We start from the raw sequence: 21,011 nt of genomic DNA, 5'->3' as shown, positions 1-21,011 counted from the left end.
GAAAGTAACAGGTGTTTGTGAGGATGTGGAGAAACTGGAACCCTCATACATTGTTAGTAGAAATGTAAAATGGCATAGCTGCTATAAAAATAGCTGTAAAAACTCCTCAAAAAGTTAAATACAGAATTACTACATAACATAGCAATTATAATCCTAGGTATAGCGGTGGTGGTTTAGTCACTAAATTGTGTTTGACTCTTGCAATCCCATAGACTATAGCCCACCAAGTTCCTCTGTCCATGGGATTTCCCTAGCAAGAATAATGAAGTGGGTTGCCATTTTCTTCTCCAGGGTATCTTCCTGACCCAGGGACCGAACCTGGGCCACCAGGGAAGCTTTGTTGATCAGCTGCTAACTTCCCATTTCAGTGTTATTTTAACAGGAATTACACGTGTGAGGAAGATAAAGAGAGCGTGATAATTTTCTCAGCTCTTCCACACTCTGAAGGTCAAGGTCTGGATGTGCCCCTGACCCAGCCCGGCGCCCCAGCTCACCTTTCTCAGCATCAGACTCTGTGTCACTGTTAGTTAGCTTTCTTTCACCCTCTCAAGTGTGTGCTCTTGAGGGCAGGGCCTGGGTCTTGGTTACTCCAGGCCCCGCTGGCCCAGGGGCACCCAGAAGGCTCTCTGGGTTAAGTAACGACTCAAAAAGGAAGGAAGTGACCGGAGTTAGGGTCATGCTCCATCAGCACTCTCGAGGGACCCTCCTGAGCACCCTGACTTCTCTGAGCCTCAGCTGCTTCATCTGGAGTCACATGGAGTCATGACCCTGTTCTAGCCTCCCAGGGCAGAAGGCGATCCCACACGCGCGGATCACTTGGCGCGGGACAGCGGCATAGCCTCCCTACTGGAAACGCAGCCAAGACCTTTGAAATGCGGGGAGGATGAGGGCGGAGACCTCCCCTTTCTCACACCAGACTCCCGCCCTCTCCCCGGCCAGGGCCCTCCCTCCCTGCTCCCCGCTCCCTCCTCCACCCCCACCCCGCCCCCAGCTGCCCCGCCCGGACCTTCTCAGCCGAGCTCCGCCGGGACCGGGTGTCCGGGGCACGCCGAGATGCAGGCGCGGCTGTGGCTCCTCCTCGCCGCGCAGCTGGCAGGTAAGGCGGGGAGACCCTGGGGGCGCGGGGCTGGATGCGAGGGCTCTGCGCTGGGCCCGGGAAGAGCCTGAGGCGTGAAGTTTAGGGAAAGCTGTCTCCGCAAGATGCCGTACCCAGACCCCGGATCTGCGGGGGCATCCGGGAGGCAGCCTCGGTCCCTGGGGATGGAAAACCTCCCAGGGACCCCACTACCCCCAGGAGTCCCCGGAGCCTCTGCACTGAGGTCACCTCTGCCCGCAAAGCCTGAACCTAGGAAAACAGAGACCGGAAGAGAAAAGGGAGAGTTGAAGTAGATGAAAAAGAAGAAAAGAGAGATGGGGAGGTCCAGAGAGGAAGGACATATGCCAGGGCTCCAGTTCTGGCTTTGGTGCCCATCTCTTGGCCCAGGGTTCCATAGACACATTATGATTACTTCCAGGGAAGTATTTGTAGGACAGTTCACCAAATACCAGGCTGTTGCCAGTTTTCAGACAGGTGTGGCAGGGTCCCTCCTCAGGGTGACTTGGTTCCTGAATATTCCCTGGGGTGGGTATTGTGGGCAGTGTAGCTTCCAGAACAGGCAGCAATGGAGTTGGAATGTTGGAACAAGAACAGAGGAGGGAGTCTGTCCCTCTGGCCAGCCCAGTCAGTCTGTCTTGTAGAAGAAATCCCTCCCCACTCCAAACTGCCCACTAACTTGTGGTTGATTTGCTCTCTAATCCAAAAATTCCCAAACTGGTCTTCCTGCCAAGGTGACAGGGCCTGCCAGCCTGGCTGTGACCTAGTGACCTCAATGGCGTCTCTAGCAGAAGCTAGTCTAGGCCATTCAAAGCGACTAGAGTTACTGCGGATCCTTTTAGAAAGAGCAGGTCCCTCTGAGTGGGACCACCAGGTGACTGAGACGATGAAATGAATCAAATGAGACCATGCGTGTGGCAAGGGCTGGCCCTGGGACCGGAGCACACACAGGATTCAACCACAGCCAGGGGTTCCGTCTCCAGGGGCTGAAAAGCAAGTGGGCACGAGAGAAACCAGGGTGTGTCTGGGCCAGGAAGTCTTCGAGTCAGGACGAAGGCAAGGATCTACACAAAGACCCCAAAGCCCCTCTGAACTGTCTGTCTCTGGAGGGGTCCCACTGGGGCTTTCTTAGAAGGGCCTGGGGAGTCTGTGTATTCTCGGCCCTACTATGTGCACATGAGCCCGTGACTGGGATCCTAGAGAGGATCACAGGTTTCCTCATTTCAGAGAGTGGCACAAAGCTTAGGTTCTGGGGTCCCAGACCTGGGTTTAAATCTGAATCTATCACATAGAGGCCGTATGACCTTAAGCAGGTCCTTAACCTCCTTGAGCCTCTGTTTCCTCATGTGTAAAATAGGTGTTATTTCCTCCCGAAAAATTTGGAGAGGAATAAATGAGATAATGCATAAATCATGTTCAACACAGTTTGATAAATATTGGCATTATCAGTTCTTTTTTAAAATTTATTTACTTTTGGCTGCACCACACAGCATCCGGGATCTTAGTTCCCCAACTGGGATTCAAGTTGTGTCCCCTGCGGTGGAAGGGTGGAGTCTTAATCCTTGGATACCAGGGAAATCCCTATCCGGTTCTTATTGTCTTCCCCTGGAGGTCAATGACCCCCAACAATGAAGACTCTCTACTCTGCTAAAAAGGCAGCATGGTTTTCAGGGAGAGGAGAGAAGGCTCAATAGCCACTTGGGCCCCAGGTATCTTTTCATTCTCAGTGGGAGTAAAGGCTGAGTGATCTGTGATGGGAGTCCGGAAGTTTGCTTCTTCAGTGTTAGAGAAGGTCAAGGCCAAGGAGCCTGAGCCCCAAGTAGGATTATGAATGTGGGCTTGTTGTTGTTTAGTCACCAAGTCATGTCCCACTCTTTGTGACCCCATGGACTGCAGCATACCAGGCCTCGCAGTCAGTCCCCCACCATCTCCCGGAGTTTGCACAAGTTCATGTCCATTGGATCGGTGATGCCATCCAACTATCTCATCCTCTGTCACCCTCTTCTCCTTCTGTCCTCAATCTCCCCCAGCATCAGGGTCTTTTCTAATGAATGTGGGTTCAGAAAGGCTTGGGTACACACACACACACACACACACACACATGCACACACAAACATCCTCTGCCCATCCAGGCCTATATCTTCTCTGGGCCTCAGTGCTCCCAGATCTAGGTCCTGGTCTGCAGAGTCTTCTCTGCCCCACAGCTAAAATGAAAGCTTTACCAAGTCAGGTTCCGTTTGGTGGACTTGGTCATGAAGGACCCCTTCTAATTTTCTCCTTAAGATTTCATTTGCCTCCAGTAGCAACTGCTGAGAGGTGTCACATAGACGATGATTTACCCGAGTACAGTGAGGTTCAGTTTGCAGTGCTTTTTTGAACATTCTGAGTCTTGGAGGTGGCTCAGTGGTAAAGAATCTGCCTGCCAATGCAGGAGACCCCTGTTCGATCCCTGGGTCGGGAAGATTCCCTGGAGAAGCAAGTGGCAAGCTAGTACAGTATTCCTGCCTGGAGAATCCCATGGTCAGAGGAGCCTGGCGGACTACAGTCCATGGGGTCACAAAAGAAGTCAGACAGTCAACAACACTAAACAGCAACAACAAGCCTGGGAGGTAGGCAAGACAGCAGCATCAAACCGCCCTCCTTTTCCAGGAAGGAGACAGGGTCCACAGCTTGCCAGAGATGCCACAACTGGTGTGGGGTACAGGCAGGGTTCAAGGCCAGGTCTGTGAGTTCAGCTCTGGGCCTCCTGATCAAGGCCCTACCTGCAGGGGCTTCCCATTTGAGACTGAAGTGAACTCCCAGCACCTCTTCTGGGGTGTCTGTCCCTCCACTTGGGAATGGGGATGCAGAGACCATTTACTGGCTTGGGGAGTAATGGGCTGGGATTGTGTCTGTGGGGGACAGTGAGTTCCCCTTGCTGGTTGTTGTCACTGTCTGGAAACAGTGACTGGTCTTCTTATAGGTTGACTAGAGCAGCCAGGTGTTTGGCCAGTAATTCTGAGCTCCTCTCTGAGCTTGACCTGGGTTTCCTTAGGCCACCCGGAACCTTTTGAAAGTCTTCATAGAGTGGCCACAGAACAAGTTGGAAGGCAACCAGCTTTGACTTCAGACTGCATCCTTGACTTTGACTCCTGGGTCACTTATTAGCTGTAAGCAGGACTTTGAAGAAGGCATTTCAGGCCTCAGTTCCTCATATGGGGATAAAAATCCTAAAGTAAGTCTGAAGCTTGATGGGGGTAATTTATACCAAGAGCCAGGCATAGAAGCATGCAGTCAACAAGTGGCACTTTTCCCCCGTCCCCTTTGTCAGGCTGGCATCATGAACACCTGCCTGATGGATGATCACCCTGGTGGGTGGGGTGCTCTCAGTCCTGGAACTGCCGGCCGTATTTCACACAGCCCCTGGGCCCTGCAACCAGGCAGGCTCTCTCATCACTTCTCCTCTCATGTTTGACTCTGGGACCCCACAACCCCTGCCAAGAAAAGGTGCTGATGGTCTCTGCTCTTTCTGCTTCTTATAGCTCTGCACGGCAGCTTGGCCCTCGTGCAGACCCCTGCATTCTTGATGGTTCAGACCAACCAGATGGTGACGCTGTCCTGTAAAACCCAAACCTCACCTTCTAACACACGCATCTACTGGCTGCGGCTGCGCCAGGCCCTGAGCGCTAACAGTCACTATGAGTTTCTGGCCTACTGGGAGTCCAAAAAGACTGTGTATGGCAAGGAGGTGGACTCGGAGAAGTTGACTGTGCATGGAAATCCCCCCCAGAATGTGCTCACGCTCCAAAATGTGAAGCCTGCCGACAGTGGTGTCTACTTCTGCATGATCATTGGGATACCCAACCTGATCTTTGGGACGGGAACTCAGCTGAGTGTGGGTAAGAATCCGGCTCAGTGCTGCAGATGAGCACTGAGTACCTACTGGGTGCTGAGTGCGTGCCATGTCCTGGGACGGCTCCCATTCTCAGTGAGCCCTACTCGGAGGGAGGGGTTGACTTCCAGGAGCAGCAGCACTACTGGTCTTTTTTTTTTTTTTTTTTAAATGACTGAAAGCTGTATTTGAAACTTTTTATTTTGTATTGGAGTATAGCCGATTAACAAACAATATTGTGATAGTTTCAGGTGAACAGTGAAGGGACTCAGCTATACATATGTATGTATCCATTCTCCCCTGAGCTGCCCTCCAATCCAGGCTACCGCATAGCACTGAGCAGAGTTGCTAGTGCTGTACAGTCGGTCCTTGTTGTTCATCCACTTTAAATATAGCAGTGGGTGTCCATCCTAAACTCCCCTTAGCTATCCTTCCCTCCCATCCTTTCCCCTGGCAACCATAAGCCTCGTTCTCTAAAACACTACTGTTAATAATATTGTGAGCCAAGCTGGTGCAAAGGTTGTATGTAGTTATTTCATTTCATGCTATTGACCACACTGAGAGGCAGGTGCTGTTTGATTCCCATTGGAAATGAGATGCTTTGGGGCATTGCTGCTTATTCCAGTAACAGGGTGGCATTCTAGGCCCATCTGAGGCTGAGGCTGAGGCTGGATTGGTCCGTGTCCCAGCACCTGTTAGAAGTCCCCTCCCAGTGTGCCCACAGGGAAAGAATATTCTTGCTGCCTGGACATACCCAACAAGAGCATTCACGTTTGGCATAGGGGCCTGTGGCTTGAACCCACACCCAGAGTTGCAGGGAGCAAGGAGGTTAGACCCCAGACCCAGCTACAAATTTACCATGTGCCCATGGGCAGGTCACTCCCCTCCCCAGGCCTCAGTTTTCCCATCTGTATCATGGGACTGCTAAGGACCTCCCTGATTCCCTCTGGCCCTTAGAAGCTGCAGTTCCTCAGAAGTTAAGTCAGCAAGTGCAGTAGAAATATATTTTGAGCCACAGATGTAATTTAAAATTTTCTAGGGAGTTCCCTGTGGAGAAGGCAATGGCACCCCACTCCAGTACTCTTGCCTGGAAAATCCCATGGGTGGAGGAGCCTGGTGGGCTGCAATTCGTGGGGTCTCGAAGAGTCGGACACGACTGAGTGACTTCACTTTCGCTTTTCACTTTCATGCATTGGAGAAGGAAATGGCAACCCACTCCAGTGTTCTTGCCTGGAGAATCCCAGGGACAGGGGAGCCTGGTGGGCTGCCATCTATGGGGTCGCACAGAGTCGGACACGACTGAAGTGACTTAGCAGCAGGGAGTTCCCTGATGGTCCAGTGATTAGAACTCATCACTTTCACTGCCTAGGACCCTGATTCAATCCTGGGTCAGGGAACTAGGATCCCAAAAACCTTGGCCAGAAAAAAAATATTCTAGAAAGCAGCCACATTCAAAAAAAGTCAAAAGACACAAGTGAAATTAATTTCAATAATACATTTTGTTTAACCTAGTTTATGGACAATATTATTATTTCAGCATGAAATCAGTATGCAATTAATTACTGATATATTTTACATTTTCTTTTCATACTAAGTGCTCGATGTGTGTTTTAAATGCACAGCACATCTCGAGGCAGACTGGCCACGTTAATGTGTTCTGTAGCTCATGTGGCAGGTGGCTGCCGTGCGGGACAGTGAGGGTTAAACTATCAAAGGTGTAAAGGAATTCTCAAAGGCCAACATCTGGCTTCAACCCCCTCCCCAGATTAACTCATAGTCAAGGCCAACCCCCAGCAGGCCTCCCACTATCTTGCTTCCTTCTCACCTGAGATCTTCTCAGGCTGGAGCATTGAGAGTAACAGGGGGCCCCCACGAATTGGACCACTCAGCATGGGAGGTGCAGACATAGCAACATAATTACGAAGACACAAGCCAGAGTGATGCCCTCTTCACATGTCACCAGCCTCTGATCTTTTTTATTTTTTAACTTTCTATTTTGTATTGGGTATAGCCAATGATCAATGTTGTGATAGTTTCAGGTGAAGAGCAAAGGGTTTCAGCCATTCATGGATGTGTATCCATTCTCCCCCAAACTCCTCTCCCATCCAGACTGCCACATAACATTGAGCAGAGTTGTCTGTGCTGCACAGTAGGTCCTTTTTGGTTATCCATTTTAAATACAGCAGTGTGTATGTGTCCATCCCAAACTCCCAAACTGTCCCTTCCTGCCCTGGGTCTTAAATCAGGAGGTGGGGAGGATGGGGAGAACTCTCGCACCAGAAGCTGAGGCATCCCTGGAGGGATGGGTGTTAACTGATTCTTGTATTGAATATTAGGCTCTTCTGAGTTTGGGGGTTTGGTTTGGTTTATTGTTTTTGTCTCTATAAGCCTTACACTTTCCACTTAAGAGATTTCAGGGGCTAAGAAAGGTGGATGGTGAAATAAGAAAAACTGGTTTTCAGAAGTTCCCCCCACCTCCTCCACTACCTGCCCACTCCTGGCTTTGATCTTCCCAACCCCCTGACTCTGCCTGGCTCCCCGGGAATGGCAGTCTCTCCCCAAAGCACGTGCTCCCAACCGTATCATCTCCCTGGGTGTGGGGACTCCAGAGCAAGAGCTCACCCTCTGGCTGGAAGTTCAGGACAGTTTAAAGAGGACTGTTGGATGCTAGTGGTAAAGAACCTGCCTGCCAATGCTGGAGACATAAGGGATGTGGATTTGATCCCTGGGTCGGGAAGATTCCTTGGAAGAGAGCAGAGGAATCCATTCCAGTATTCTTGCCTGGAGAATCCCCATGGACAAAGGAGCCTGGCAGCCTACAGTCCTTAGGGTCTCAGAGGGTTGAACACGACTAAATCAACTTACCATGCACTTGGATGGTAGAGAAAGTATTGGGGGGAAGACAGGCTTTTTTCAGGCACCTTAAGACACCATGGACTCAAAAGTCCTGCCCCTTTCAAAGAGGAGAGAAGTGGGGAGATTTGAACTGGGTGCGTGCCTGCTAAGTCACTTCATTCGTGTCTGACTCTTTGCAACCTTGTGGACTGTAGTCCACCAGACTCCTCTCCATGAGGATTCTCCAGGCAAGAATACTGGAGTGGGTTGCCATGACTTTCTCCTGGGGATCTTCCTGACCCAGGAGTCGAACCCACGTATCTTACGTCTCCTGTATTGGCAGCTGAGTTCTTTACCACAAGCGCCACCTGGGAAGGTGAGGGTGGGTAATCAAGAATAATAACGGATTCCTGACTCTGGGCAAGAAGACATTAAAATCCAAAGGTGGGACTTCCCTGGTGGTCCAGTGGTTAGGACTCCATGCTCCCAAGGCAGGGGTGTGGGTTCAATCCCCTGGTCAGGGAACTGAGAGCCCACATGCCGCGTGGTGTGGCCAAAAATTTTAAAACAAAAAAATAGAACAAGTTCCCCCACAAAGCTCCTAAAAGCCCCAGGCCACTGGGGTCTGTAGATCTGCCCCCTGCAGGCTCACCACTGCCCCAGTGGGAGTCTGTAGGAAGGAGGGAGATGAACAGTTCGGGAGCAGTGAGGACTAAAAGGGCTAAGGGAAGGCCAGGCTGAGACACCCCAGCTGAGGGCCGGGCTCCTCTCAGGCTTTCAGAACATGAGGCTAAGGCCGTTCTCCCCCTTTACAACTGTTTCCTTCAACACCCTGATGACCTGAGGTGCTCAACTTTTAAAAATTTATTTATTTATTTGTTTGGCTGCATCAGGTCTTAGTTGCCGCACATGGGATCTTCGCTGCATTACACAGGCTCTTTTGATGCAGTGCTCAGACTCCCTAGTTGTGGGGCAGGCTCCAGAGAGCCCGGGCTCCGTATTAGTAGCATGTGGGCTTAGCTGCTCATGGCATGTGGGATCTTAGTTTCCTGACCAGGGATCAAACCCACAATTCCTGCATTGCAGGGCATATTCTTTACCACTGGACCACCAGGGAAGTCCCTGTGCTTAACTTTTTGTCAAAATACATTTGCCCCTTAGGCAATGTGTGGCACGAGAATCTAATATAGGCATTCTTTGGCTCAGATGCTGGCCCTGCTGTTTATTGGTTCTTGAACTTGGGCAAGTTCAAATAAGCAACTTGAACTTATTTCAACCCTCTGAGCCAAGGCTTCTAGGGATAAAATGGAGAAACTAGTGCCCATCCCCAAAGTTGTTGGTTCGTAAGCTTAAGCTAACATGCTTGGCACAACCGCTAGCATGAAGTAGGAGCTTGGTAAGGGTCAATTCTGGTTAGCTGGGTCTTCTTGAAACCCCCCAGATCATGCAGAACAGGGGGCACAATTTCTCTACTGCCCATGTCTCAGGGTGGTGAGGGTCCAAAGAGTCAACATTTTATATGAAAGATGCCAGACCCAAAGGATCAAACACTGGCTGCCCCTCCCAGTGCCCTTGACTCCAGAGTCCAAGTTCACGTGTCACACAATTCCCTCTCCTACCATTTTGCAGAAAATCAGCGAAATGTCTTTTCCCAGCTGTCAGAGGCAGGGGGTTGGATTCTCGAGCCTCGGGCGTCTCCCTTTGCCCTGTGGGCTTGTCCGCCTGCCCTGTCCCACCACTTCAGTCATATGACAGTGGATTAGAATGAAAGAGAGGCGTTACCCACCAGGAGTCAGGAGAGGAACTTGCGGACCCCAGCCAGGCCCTTTCCTTTGTGGGGCCTCGTAGGGGTCAGTCCTTTACATCACTAGTGTTCACCTTTGAAATTAAAGGTTGAGACTAGTCTAAAGGTCCCTCTGATAACATATGTTTGCTTGGTTTTTGCTTTTTTTTTTTTTTTGGTTGAGCACCAGGACATGTGGGATCTCAGTTCTCTGACCAGAGATGGAACCTGTGCCCCCTGCCGTGGAAGCACAGATTCTTAACCACTGAGGCTGAGGAAGAAAATCTCAACCTACACAACCTCCCAACCTGCTTGGTATTGTCCAGAAAAAGGCACCACCTCCTTTCTTCCAGCTTCTTCCATTCGCACAAGGAGGAGGGCTCGGGGGTTGGTCGTGCCAAGGGCTAGGGGACTCCAGATGTAGCTCAAGATCTTCAGTGAGGTGAAGCCATCCATACCACTCACTTTGCTGGGCTCACTGTTCCCTGTCATTCTCACAACCACCTTAGAAAGGAGATGGGGGTCATCTCACAAAGAAGCAATAGGACTTGCCCCTAGTCATTACTGTTGTTCAGCTGCTAAGTCATGTCTGACTCTTTGCAACCCCACGGCTACAGCACACCAGGCTCCTCTGTCCTCTGTCTCCTGGAGTTTGCTCAAGAGACGGTGATGCTCTCTAATCACATTCTCACTGCCTCCTTCTCCTTTGACCCAGCATCAGGGTCTTTTCCAGTGAGTCAGCTCTTCAAATCAGGTGGCCAAAGTGTTGGAGCTTCAGCTTCAGCATCAGTCCTTCCAATGAATATTCAGGGTTGGTTTCCTTTAGGATTGACTGGTTTGATCTCCTTGCAGTCCACACAATGGTTGATCAGGGGTCTTGGGGCTCTTTTCATATCTGGATGGCTCCAGAGCCCCTCTCTCCAAGACACCAAGTTGACCTCCATCTCTGAGCCCTCAGATCCATCTGAGAATTACTAGATCAAAAATCCCATTGATCTGTGACCTTCAAGCCCATAACAGCCTAGGGAACACTGCTGCTGCTGCTAAGTCACTTCAGTCGTGTCCAACTCTGTGCGACCCCATAGACGGCAGCCCACCAGGCTCCCCCGACCCTGGGATTCTCCAGGCAAGAACACTGGAGTGGGTTGCCATTTCCTTCTCCAATGCATGAAAGTGAAAAGTGAAAGTGAAGTCGCTCAGTCATGTCCGACCCTCAGCGACCCATAGACTGCAGCCTTCCAGGCTCCTCCGTCCATGGGATTTTCCAGGCAAGAGTACTGGAGTGGGGTGCCATTGCCTTCTCTGAGGGAACACTGAGAAGGATTTTAATACCTGAGTATCAGACATGCAGTTATAAGTTTTGTCTCTGAGTCCACCTGCGGTTTACCTGGCTAAGACATGTGTCTTGCTTATTTTTGCAGTTGATGTTCTTCCTACCTCTCCCCAGCCAACCAAGAAGACCAGCCCTAAAAAGAAAGTGTGCCATCGAGTCCCAACCCGGGTGACTCAGAAACGTGAGTTCTCCCATTCCTCCGGATTCTCAGAAGCACAGCCAACACTCATTCTCCCTTTCTCCCTCCCTTCCTTCCATAAACTCTTCACAAGTGTGGACTCTAGCCTGTTTCTCTAGCCCTGAGCTGGAGTCTAAAGGAGAGCTGAGTGCGACAGCAGTGCTGTTTTCCAATCGCTCATATTCTAGTGGGGGACACACTCGTAAATCGTCACAGGACAAAACTTAATGGACTCAGTGCTCAGTCGCTAAGTCGTGTCTGACTCTGTGCAACCCCATGAACTATAGCCCAACAGGCTCCTCTGTCCATGGACTTGCCCAGGCAAGAATACTGGAGTGGGTGGCTGTTTCCTTCTCCAGGGGATCTTCCCCAACCGGGGATCGAACTTGCATCTCCTGCATTGGCAGGTGGATTTTTTTTACCACTAAGCTACCCGCGCCCTTAATGAAGGATCTATCTGCCCAACACTTGCACATGAATGCTCCCAGCAGCATTTTTCCTTGTTTCTGTTGTTAAGTTGTTATTTGTTTTTTGGCTGTGCTGGGTTTTCATGCTGCACAGGCTTTTCTCTAGTTGTGGTGAACAGAGGCTACTCTCCAGATGTGATGCACAGGCAAGCAGCAGCTTTCCCTGGAGTCACATTTTGGGGAGGTGATTTCACTTCACCCAGGACCTTTAGCTGTGTCTAGGTCTCTAGTTCAGGTCATAGCTCAGGAGGCCTCCCCTGACCCCTCTCCGCCCAGAAGAAAGGGGTCTTTCTACCTTCCACATCCCTGCAGCTTATGCCCACCTCCATTACTTAAAACTTTATCCCGGCATAATCTGCATGTCATAAAATTCACCCATTTTAAGTGCATGACTCAGTGATTTTTAATAAATTTACCGAGTAATGCAACCGTCACCACGAACTAGTTTTAGAACGTTTCCATCAAACTCTCAGATCCCTTGTGCCTATTTATAGTTAATCTCTGTCCCCCCTCCCAGCCCCTGGCAACTGCTAATCTACATTCTGTTGCTATAGATTCATCTCTCCTGAACATTTCGTACAAATGGAGTCATATGGTATATGGTCTTTCATGCCTGGTTTCTTTCACTTTGCATCACATTTCTGAGGTTCATCTAGGTTAGGAAACCCATGGAGATGAGAGGGAGGAAGATAGAAACTCACATCTCAGAACGGAAAAGGACCTCCCAGGGCCTCTCACCAAACTTTCCTCTCCGCGTGGCACCATCCAGCCTTGGTGATGGTGGTTCCCTCCCCAAGAGCAGCCCATGCCATTTCCTTCCTCCCTTCCCCACCCCGCCCTGCCCCACCACCTCTCCTGCCCTAAAGCTGTAGCCATGGGACTGGCAGGGACTGTAGAACTCAGGAGACTTGAATCTGTATCCAGGCCCTGCTTTTTACTATCCAGATCGCCTTGGGCAGGTAATTGAACTTCTTTGAATCTTGTTTTTTCTGAACTGTAAAATGAGAGATAAAAATGATAGTAATTCCTTCCTTCCTCACAAGATGGAAGTTTGCAGTTAGTACTGTACTTGACACATAACAGATCTTCAGTAAACGTTCTACCCCTTCTCTGACATCCAAAACTCTTTCTTTTTCAACCCTGGGTATCAGTCTGCAGCCTTGCCTTTTTCACCCATGGGTCCTGATTCTGCCTGCTTTGCTACTCACAAGGACCAGTCACAGGGAAAGAAAGAGTATCAGAGAAAGATTTGGGGTATCAGTTTATATTTGATATAAACTCTGCTGTTTACATAATTTACAAAATGAGCAGAAGGACAAATTTTTCTTCTTCCATAGAAGAAAAATCATACATGGTCAATACATGAAAATAGGCTGAAATTGGCAAGTAGGAAATTGAAATGAAATATTATTTTTCACCCACTGCTCTGCAAAAGTTAAAATCTCTGATAATGTCAGGAGTAGGCAGGGTGCATGACTGATGATTAGGAATGGAACTCAGTGAAGCCTTTTTGGAAGGCATTTTATAGTATCTGTTATTATTGAAAATGGATATAGTCTATGGTTAGTTGTTCTTATTTTCAGTATCTGCCTTGGGTAGGCTCCTGCACAGGGAGAAACAAACCTGGATGTTCTCTGCCGCCTTATTTGTAAAATTCAAAAAACAAACAAAATGTACATTAATGGCTAAATAATCCATGGTACAGCCATACTTCAGATGACATGCTGTTAGAACAAAGAATATGCTGGCATGTTTAAGAAAAAAGCCTGGTTGCAGAACAATTTGTACTGTATAAGCCTCTGTATTTTTAAAACTATATGTGCTACAATGAACACTGGGGTACATGTGTCTTTTGCAATTATGCTTTTCTCAGGGTATATGTCCAGCAGTGGGATTGCTGGGTCATAGTGGTTTTATTTTTAGTTTTTTAGGGAATCTCCACACTGTTCTCCATAGTGGTTGTATCAATTTACGTTCCCACCAACAGCGCAAGAGGGTTCCCTTTGCTCCACACCCTCTCCAGCATTTATTGTAGATTTTTTGGTGATGGCCATTCTGACCAGTATGAGGTAATGGGAAATTGCTGCATAGCACAAGGAGCTCAACCTGGTTATCAACCTAGGTTATCATAACCTCGAGGGGTGGGAGGGAGGTTCCAGAAGGAGAGGACCTATGTACACCTATGACTGACTCATGTTGATGTATGGCAGAAGCCTCCACAACACTGTAAAGCAACTATCTCCAATTAAAAATAAATTTAAAAAAACTATATGTGATGTGTCTATGTAAATTACATATGTGTATATGCAAATTAACAATGGTAGTTACTTCTGTGAAGGAGCTACCGTGAAAATACATTCAGCTATTTCTTCTAAAATTAAAAATTTTTTTTAATAAATAATAAAAATCCCATTACCAGGCATGCAAATTGTCTATCTCATTTTGAACAAAAGTAGCTACTGAGTTTATTAACTGTTAAAATTTGGATGTGGGACCTGAAGATTGGGCTTCCCTGGTGGCTCAGACGGTAAAGCATCTGCCTGCAATGTGGGAGACCCAGGTTCAATCCCTAGGTCGGGAAGATCCCCTGGAGAAGGAAATGGCAACCTACTCCAGTATTCTTGCCTGGAAAATTCCATGGATGGAGGAGCCTGGTGGGCTACAGTCCTTGGGGTCAAAAAGAGTTGGACACGACTGAGCGACTTCACTTTCACTTTCCTGAAGTTTTATATATGAAATGATTTCAATATGTTTAAAGAGCCTAGAAAAGACTAGAATGAAGCATGGAAAAAAGTGGTATTCTCTGAGTGGTGGGTGGGGCTTCCTGTGGATTTTTCCTTCTTTGTGTTTATCTGCACGTCTCAAATGTTCATTCAACACGCATGTATTTTCCAGGTCTGTCCTGTGCCCCGCTCATCCTCGGCCTCCTGGCGGCCGGTGTCCTGATTCTTCTGGTGTCCTTGGGTGTGGCCATCCACCTGCGCTGTAAGTTATTCCCTCTTGGGCCGCCATGTACATGTGTTTGCTCAGTCGCTCAGTCGTGTTCTACTCTTGAAACCCCAAGGACTGGCCTGCCAGGCTCCTCTGTCTATGGAATTTCCCAGGCAAGAATACGGGAGTAGGTTGCCATTTCCTTCTCCAGGTAGATTCTTTATCACTGAGCCACCTGGCAAGCCTGGGTCTTCATGGTGACTCCTTTTGCTGCTGGATGTGTCCCCGAGGGTCCTTTCTTCTCTAGGGGAACAGGCAGGTGGCAGCTGGTGGGAAGTTTGCTCCTCCAACCCCAAACCCATGATAAGTCTGAGAAGTGATTCTTGGCCTGAGACCAAGCTGCAGGAGTCAGAGACCACCCCATCTCTGGAGTCAGACAAACCTGGATTTGAATTCAACCCTTGATCTAGCGACTTGGGCAGATGCCCTGGCCCCACTGAGGCTCAGGGGCCCTACCCAGGGTAACCATATTACCTACCTCCCTGGCTTGTTTTTGTAAAGTCCTGCCCCAGGGCGTGTACTCTGTCAGCAGGAACACCCAGGAGCAGTTGGGGTGGAAACAGTGCACGGAAATTACACTGGGGGTTGCATTTCGCTCCCCAGAACTAGAAATCCTCCCCTGAGGCTGTTGGGAAACTCAGAGATGGTTTGCTGTTCTCAGCCACTTCAGGGGTAGGACCACTTCCGTCTACGGGCTCCTAGGCGAGCTGGTGGTTCAGATGGTAAAGAATCTGCCTGCAATGCAGCAGACCTGGGTTCGATCCCTGGGTTGGGAAGATCCGCTGGAGAAGGGAATGGCAACCCATTCCAGTGTTCTTGTCTGGAGAATTCCATGGACAAAGGACCTGGTGGGCTACAGTCCATGGGATCACAAAGAGTCAGACTTGACTGAGAAACTAGCACTTTCACTTTCAGGGTAGTTTCAGGGAAGGCCAGCACAGCTGGCCAAGAGCCTAAGAGCCCAGAGCCCCAGACTCTACTCCTGACTCTTCTGCTCACTGGTGCCACTCTGGGCTTGTGCAAGTCACTCACCCTCTCTGGGCTTCTATAAAATGAGAGGGGTTGGCCCACTGGAACGGAGACTAGGTCAGTGGCTCTTTTATAAGTCACAGACCCCTTTGAACATATGATCACAATTATCGACCCCCTCTACAGGGAAATGCATAGTGTGCACACTTTTGCATATAATTGCCACCCAAAAAAGGATCCATTTATTTCATTCTAAGAACCATTAGAGCTCAGGGGTCTGTAAACATTTTGCTCAATGAACTCATCAGTGAAAAAAATCTTTTAATTATAAATACTAACTGCAACTAACTGTATTTTTTTAAAATATTATGTATGTATATATTTAATATATACTTATAAATATTTATTTAATAAATTATTAACATTTATGTTATCTGGGTTTATTTAATATATTGCATTAGACAAAATGTTCATTCAGATTTCTCTGTACCATCTTACAGAAATCCCAAATGAACTTTTTGGCCAACTCAATACTGTGTATATTATTAAATGTTCTTCAGAAATAAAAAGGATGAGATAAACATGAAAATACACATGCTCATATTTCCTTCTTACATCCCAAGGGGAAATCTTGCACACCCTCAGAGTCCACAAGCTCTGGTTTAAGACCACCTGTCTGTACAGCCTCTCCTTCATGACCTGCCGTGAAGGGCAAGATGGTGCATTCAAGGGCACACAAACAATCCCTCACTAGCTACAGGATTTTAAGTAAGTTACTCAGTTACACACTCACTCTCTAGATCAGTTTCCCCATATGCAAAATGAGATAATAAAATTCAACTCCTAGCATTAAAGGAGTTAAAACCCATAAGGAGCAGAGCCTGGAATCAAAAGAAGTGGTTCTAGGCGTCGGCTGTCCCTCTCATCACTCTGCTTGCTCTCTGGGGCTTGGTATCTGCAGTTTACAACCCATGTCAACCAGCACTTTTGTTTTCTCCTTCCAGGCCTGCAGAGGAGAGCCCGGCTTCGTCTCTTAAAACAGTAAGTGGCTGAGGTCTTGAAAAAGTGCCCAGCCTGCAGCCCTGGGTGTAGCCCCTGGCAGCTGCTCACAGGCATCTGAGGAGCCCCAGCCAGGCACCACCTTCAAAAACTCACACACTGTATGAGTAGATGCGGTGATGGAGTTCAGGCAGAGAGAGAAACTAAGCAAACAGAATACTGGCTAGTTGTTTATGTCAAGTGTGGTAAGATTTAGCTCTTAGATTTTTTGAGGATAACAGTGAACTCTTTTCTTTTTTTTCTAATTGCAATATGGTTGATTTACATTAGCGACCGAACTGAACTGATTAGTTTAGATGTACAGCAAAGTGATGCAGTTATATATATTTTATTTTTCAGATTCTTTTCCACTATAGGTTATTGAATAAACAGTCAACTCCTGCTTGGTTAGAACCAGAAGGATATCCCAAACTTTTGCCCCCTGTTATTTCATTAAACTTGGTCCTGCATGACATAAGAGGGTTATTTTTACAGATCAAGACCTGCTCAAAGCATTTGGGGCAGTAGAGAGCAGAATGGAACTTGAAGACAAGTCAGTTGACCCCCACTGGCAGTGGAATTCCTTCCTGGCTAGTGTTGTGTGTTGGACTTGACCCCACCTGGGTCCCAGGAGTCAGCAAACCCACCGGCTCAGTTACACAGACACAGGGGCAACAAGCTTGCTCTTTAGGCCCACTGAACTGTGTAAGCTCCAGCAGAAGCCAAGGCTGCTTGCTGCTTCCATACTGAAGGGCTTCTGGACCACTATTTGGCCATGGGCTGTGCCCTTGGACTGATTTTTCTGCCTCAAAACAGATAGTTTCATATCTACCTATCTCATTAATTACATTCCCCTCTATGTAGAGGTGTTTGAAAAAAAAAGAAAGTTCCTGCCCCTAGACTGAGGATCAAGAGCTTTGGCTCCATTCAAGCAGATCTTGGTTTGAATTCTGTCTGCTACTCACCATCCTTGTGACTGCAGGCAAGTCACTTCACCTCTCTGAGCCTCTGATCCCTCATCTATAAAATGGGACAGCAGTAACAACCACATGGCTATTGTAAGGACTTACGGGGGAAACACCTTCCAAGTGCTCAGCTCCTGTATTCTTGGAGTCCAAGCACCAGCTCATGCTACTTACAAAAGACGATTTTATGAGCCCAACAACCAAGACACAAAATGTTTTCTTGTTGATTATAAATGACATACAATATTATAATGGTTTCAGATGTGCAACATACAAAGTAGTTTTTAAATGTTTATTTTTATTTATTTACTTATTTTTGGCTATACTGGGTCTTCATTGCTACACAGGCTTTTTTCCAGGTTAGGTGAGCAGGGGCTACTCTATAGTTGTGGTGCCAGGGCTTCTCATTGCGGTGGCTTCTCTTGTGGAGCACAGGCTCTAGGGTTCTCAGCCTTCAGTAGTTGCAGCTCCTGGGCTCCAGAGTACAGGCTCAGTAGTTGTGGCGTGCTGGGCTTAGTTGCCCTAAGGCAAGAGGGATCTTCCTGGATCAGGGATTGAACCTGTGTCTCCTGCATTGGCAGGCAAATTCTTAACCACTGAGCCACCAGGGAAGACTACAATGTACTTTTAAATATTCTGAAATTATAAATTTTCAAATATACTCACTATACTATATGTTCTACATTATCATACACATTGTATTTGGGTATATTTATACATGTTGTATTATACAGTTGCTTAAACATGCCTGCTACATTTCATAATTTTTTGATGATAATTTTCTTTTTTTTAGCTGTACTGGGTTTTTATTGCTGTGAGCAGACTTTCTTTAGTTGTGGTGTGCAGGCTTCTCATTGTGGTGGCTTCTCTAGCTTCAGAGCACAAGCTCTGGGCACGTGGGCTTCAGTAGTTGGGGCTCCTGGGCTCTAGAGTATGAGCTCAGTAGTTGTGGTGCACAGGCTCAGTTGCCTTGCAGCTGGAATCTTCCAGGACCAGGGATCGAACCCATTTTCCCCTGTATCAGCAGGCAGATTCTTAACCACTGGACTACCAGAGAAGTCCTTCGATGATCATTGTGATGGTCTGCAATTTTTACTTCATGTGCTAGATTTAGAAACTCTCCCACATTTGCTGCTGCTGCTGCTGCTAAGTCGCTTCAGTTGTGTCCAACTCTGTGCGACCCCATAGACGGCAGCCCACCAGGCTCCGCCATCCCTGGGATTCTCCAGGCAAGAACACTGGAGTGGGCTGCCATTTCCTTCTCCAGTGCATGAAAGTGAAAAGTGAAAATGAAGTCGCTTCAGTCGTGTCTGACCCTTAGCGACCCCATGAACTGCAGCCTACCAGGCTCCTGCGTCCATGGGATTTTCCAGGCAAGAGTACTGGAGTGGGGTGCCCCCACATTTAGGAGACAGTAACTTAAGAGTTTTTGTCTCACCCTAGACCTCCGGTGTGTTTCAGTCATATATTCCTTGCAGTGACCTTTTATGGAAAATGTCTCCCCGTCAGGGTACTGCCTGTGACTCTGCCTCCCTCCCACCACTTTGTTTCAATTTGTTCCCCTGGTGATTTGATGCCAGTTCAGGGGGAATCTGTTGCCAGACCTCATGCTGTGGCAAACCCAGGGGTTCTGAGGATCAGGTCAGGTGAGCAAGGGGCTGGGGGTGGCCCTAGGAGGGACCCAAGCCCCTTCACCCTCTTCATTCCAAACAGCTCTCCTCTCATCCATTGCCCATAGTTACACTTACCTGTAAGATGTCATTGAACAAAAGGGTCTGAGGCTAAAAGAAGTTCGGAAACCACCTCTGGGTTTACTCTCATGATCCAGGTGTGGATGAAATAGTCCCTGGGCCTCAAAGAGCAGCTGTTACAAATTCAGGTTGCAGTTTGGGGCAGATATTCCCCAAATATCTGCTAACTGGCTTTAGAAAATCATCCGTCAGCAGGTCATCTTCCTCTGGTCCCTTAATGCACATAGGTGAATCGCTTATCTTAGAAGGCACCGCAAGAGGTAACACTATTCAAAGCTAGAGTTCTTAGGGCTGCACTTCTTTAAGCATTTTAATTTTTGGTGTGTGTCTTAAACAATAGTCTTTATGTTTACCCAAAGCAGTACAAAGTGAGGCAGTTCCTCAGAAGGTGACTTGGAGCTAGAAAATCCATCCTGAGCGTGAAAGTGTTAGTGTTAGTTGGTAAGTTATGTCCAACTCTTTGCCACCCTATGGACTGTAGCCTGCCAGGCTCCTCTGTCCATGGGATTTCCCAGGCAAGAATACTGGAATGGGTTGCCATTTCCTTCTCCAGGCATTTTAAATTTTTCTTTAATGACGAAGATGGGCCTTAAAAACATTCTAACACAAACCTCTTGGCCCTAGGCTACTTACTGGGACTGGAGCCCTGCATCCTGAGGAGCTATTTATCAGGAAATTCAATAGCATTTGCCTGAAAATAAGTGGTTTCACGTGTTTCCCATTGTTTTCAGGTTTTACAAGTGACCAGAGAATATGTTTTCTGGTGTCCCGCTACAAAAATACATTGGTCAGTGATGAGCGAGATCCAGAAAAATGAGAGAGAATGGACACACTCAGCCGTGGAAATGTCACTGAAACCGCAGAAGCTGCCTGTTTTTAACTACTGCAAGTTCTTTCTATGGGCCTCATGCATGGGATCTACTTGTTACATGATCACTGACAATCTTAGAGAGAAGGCTTCAGAACCCCACGGCACTTCCTGCTACTTGCAAGGCGCTCTGGACGACTGAGTCCAGAATGGCGCCCAGTGCACCACTTCTGGCTCCTGTAACTCAGCCTGGGTTGGTCCGGGAACTTTGTGTTGACCGTCCAGCCACCACATTTCTTTGCCCAGGTAGGGCAATGACACTGAGACCCGAATCTCTCATGGGATGGTGATGGGATGGGTCCCCTTAGTCTTCCCGGGGCTAACCCTTTCCACAGGGTGGCCCCTGAGAGCAGACCCAGATTGGAAATGAGGCTTCCAAGGGGCTGATCTGGCTCTCAGCGTCACTTCAGTTTCTGAGGACCTCCTTTGGGCCTGGGAACTTGTGGTCTGGGAGACAGGAGGCCCTTTGATCTCCCAATAGGAAGTTCTTCAGCTTTCACTTCTGCCTTCCCATGGTTTATATATTTCTTCTCTTGCTCACTGTTCCTTTTATGATAATATCTTTGTTGTAACAATAAAGTCTTGGGTAAAAAATGCGGATGGCTCCTGTGATGTAAATGCACAAAAGCTCATCTATGCGGCAAAGATGTTGGTGCTCAGTTAAAAAGAAATTAATGAGGTTAAAATGACTATGGCTTCATTCTGCATCAAGCTCCTCATGTGTTCGTGCTAAGTTGCTGCAGTTGTGTCCTACTCTGCAACCCTGTGGACTGTAGCCTGCCAGGCTCCTCTGTCCATGGGATTATCTAGGCAAGAATACTGGAGTGAGTTGCCATTTCCTCCTCCAGAGGATCTTCCCAAGCTGGAAT

The 21,011-nt window shown here is 48.1% G+C and overlaps 1 protein-coding gene across 1 annotated transcript; it reads left to right on the top strand.

The window, feature by feature from the left end:
* The first annotated feature begins 801 nt into the window (after window positions 1-801).
* CD8B (CD8 subunit beta) lies at window positions 802-20,738 on the top strand. Its single transcript, XM_070380147.1, has 6 exons — window positions 802-1,096; window positions 4,615-4,971; window positions 11,004-11,096; window positions 14,456-14,545; window positions 16,525-16,561; window positions 20,006-20,738. The coding sequence occupies exons 1-6, from the start codon at window positions 1,054-1,056 to the stop codon at window positions 20,016-20,018; spliced, it is 633 nt and encodes a 210-aa protein (XP_070236248.1). The 5' UTR covers window positions 802-1,053; the 3' UTR covers window positions 20,019-20,738.
* Window positions 20,739-21,011: the final 273 nt, after the last annotated feature.

The sequence above is a fragment of the Bos mutus genome, chromosome 11 (assembly GCF_027580195.1).
Source record: "Bos mutus isolate GX-2022 chromosome 11, NWIPB_WYAK_1.1, whole genome shotgun sequence".
Lineage (NCBI taxonomy): Eukaryota > Metazoa > Chordata > Mammalia > Artiodactyla > Bovidae > Bos > Bos mutus.
The sequence above is the reverse complement of the archived record's forward strand: the minus strand, read 5'-3'. Positions and strand labels throughout refer to the sequence as shown.

Excerpts from the sequence above, each read along its gene's own strand:
- CD8B (XM_070380147.1), top strand. The coding sequence starts at position 1,054 with ATGCAGGCGCGGCTGTGGCTCCTCCTCGCCGCGCAGCTGGCAG. Across the intron at positions 1,097-4,614 it reads CCTCGCCGCGCAGCTGGCAG|CTCTGCACGGCAGCTTGGCC; the intron begins GTAAGGCGGGGA and ends TGCTTCTTATAG. Across the intron at positions 4,972-11,003 it reads GGGAACTCAGCTGAGTGTGG|TTGATGTTCTTCCTACCTCT; the intron begins GTAAGAATCCGG and ends TTATTTTTGCAG.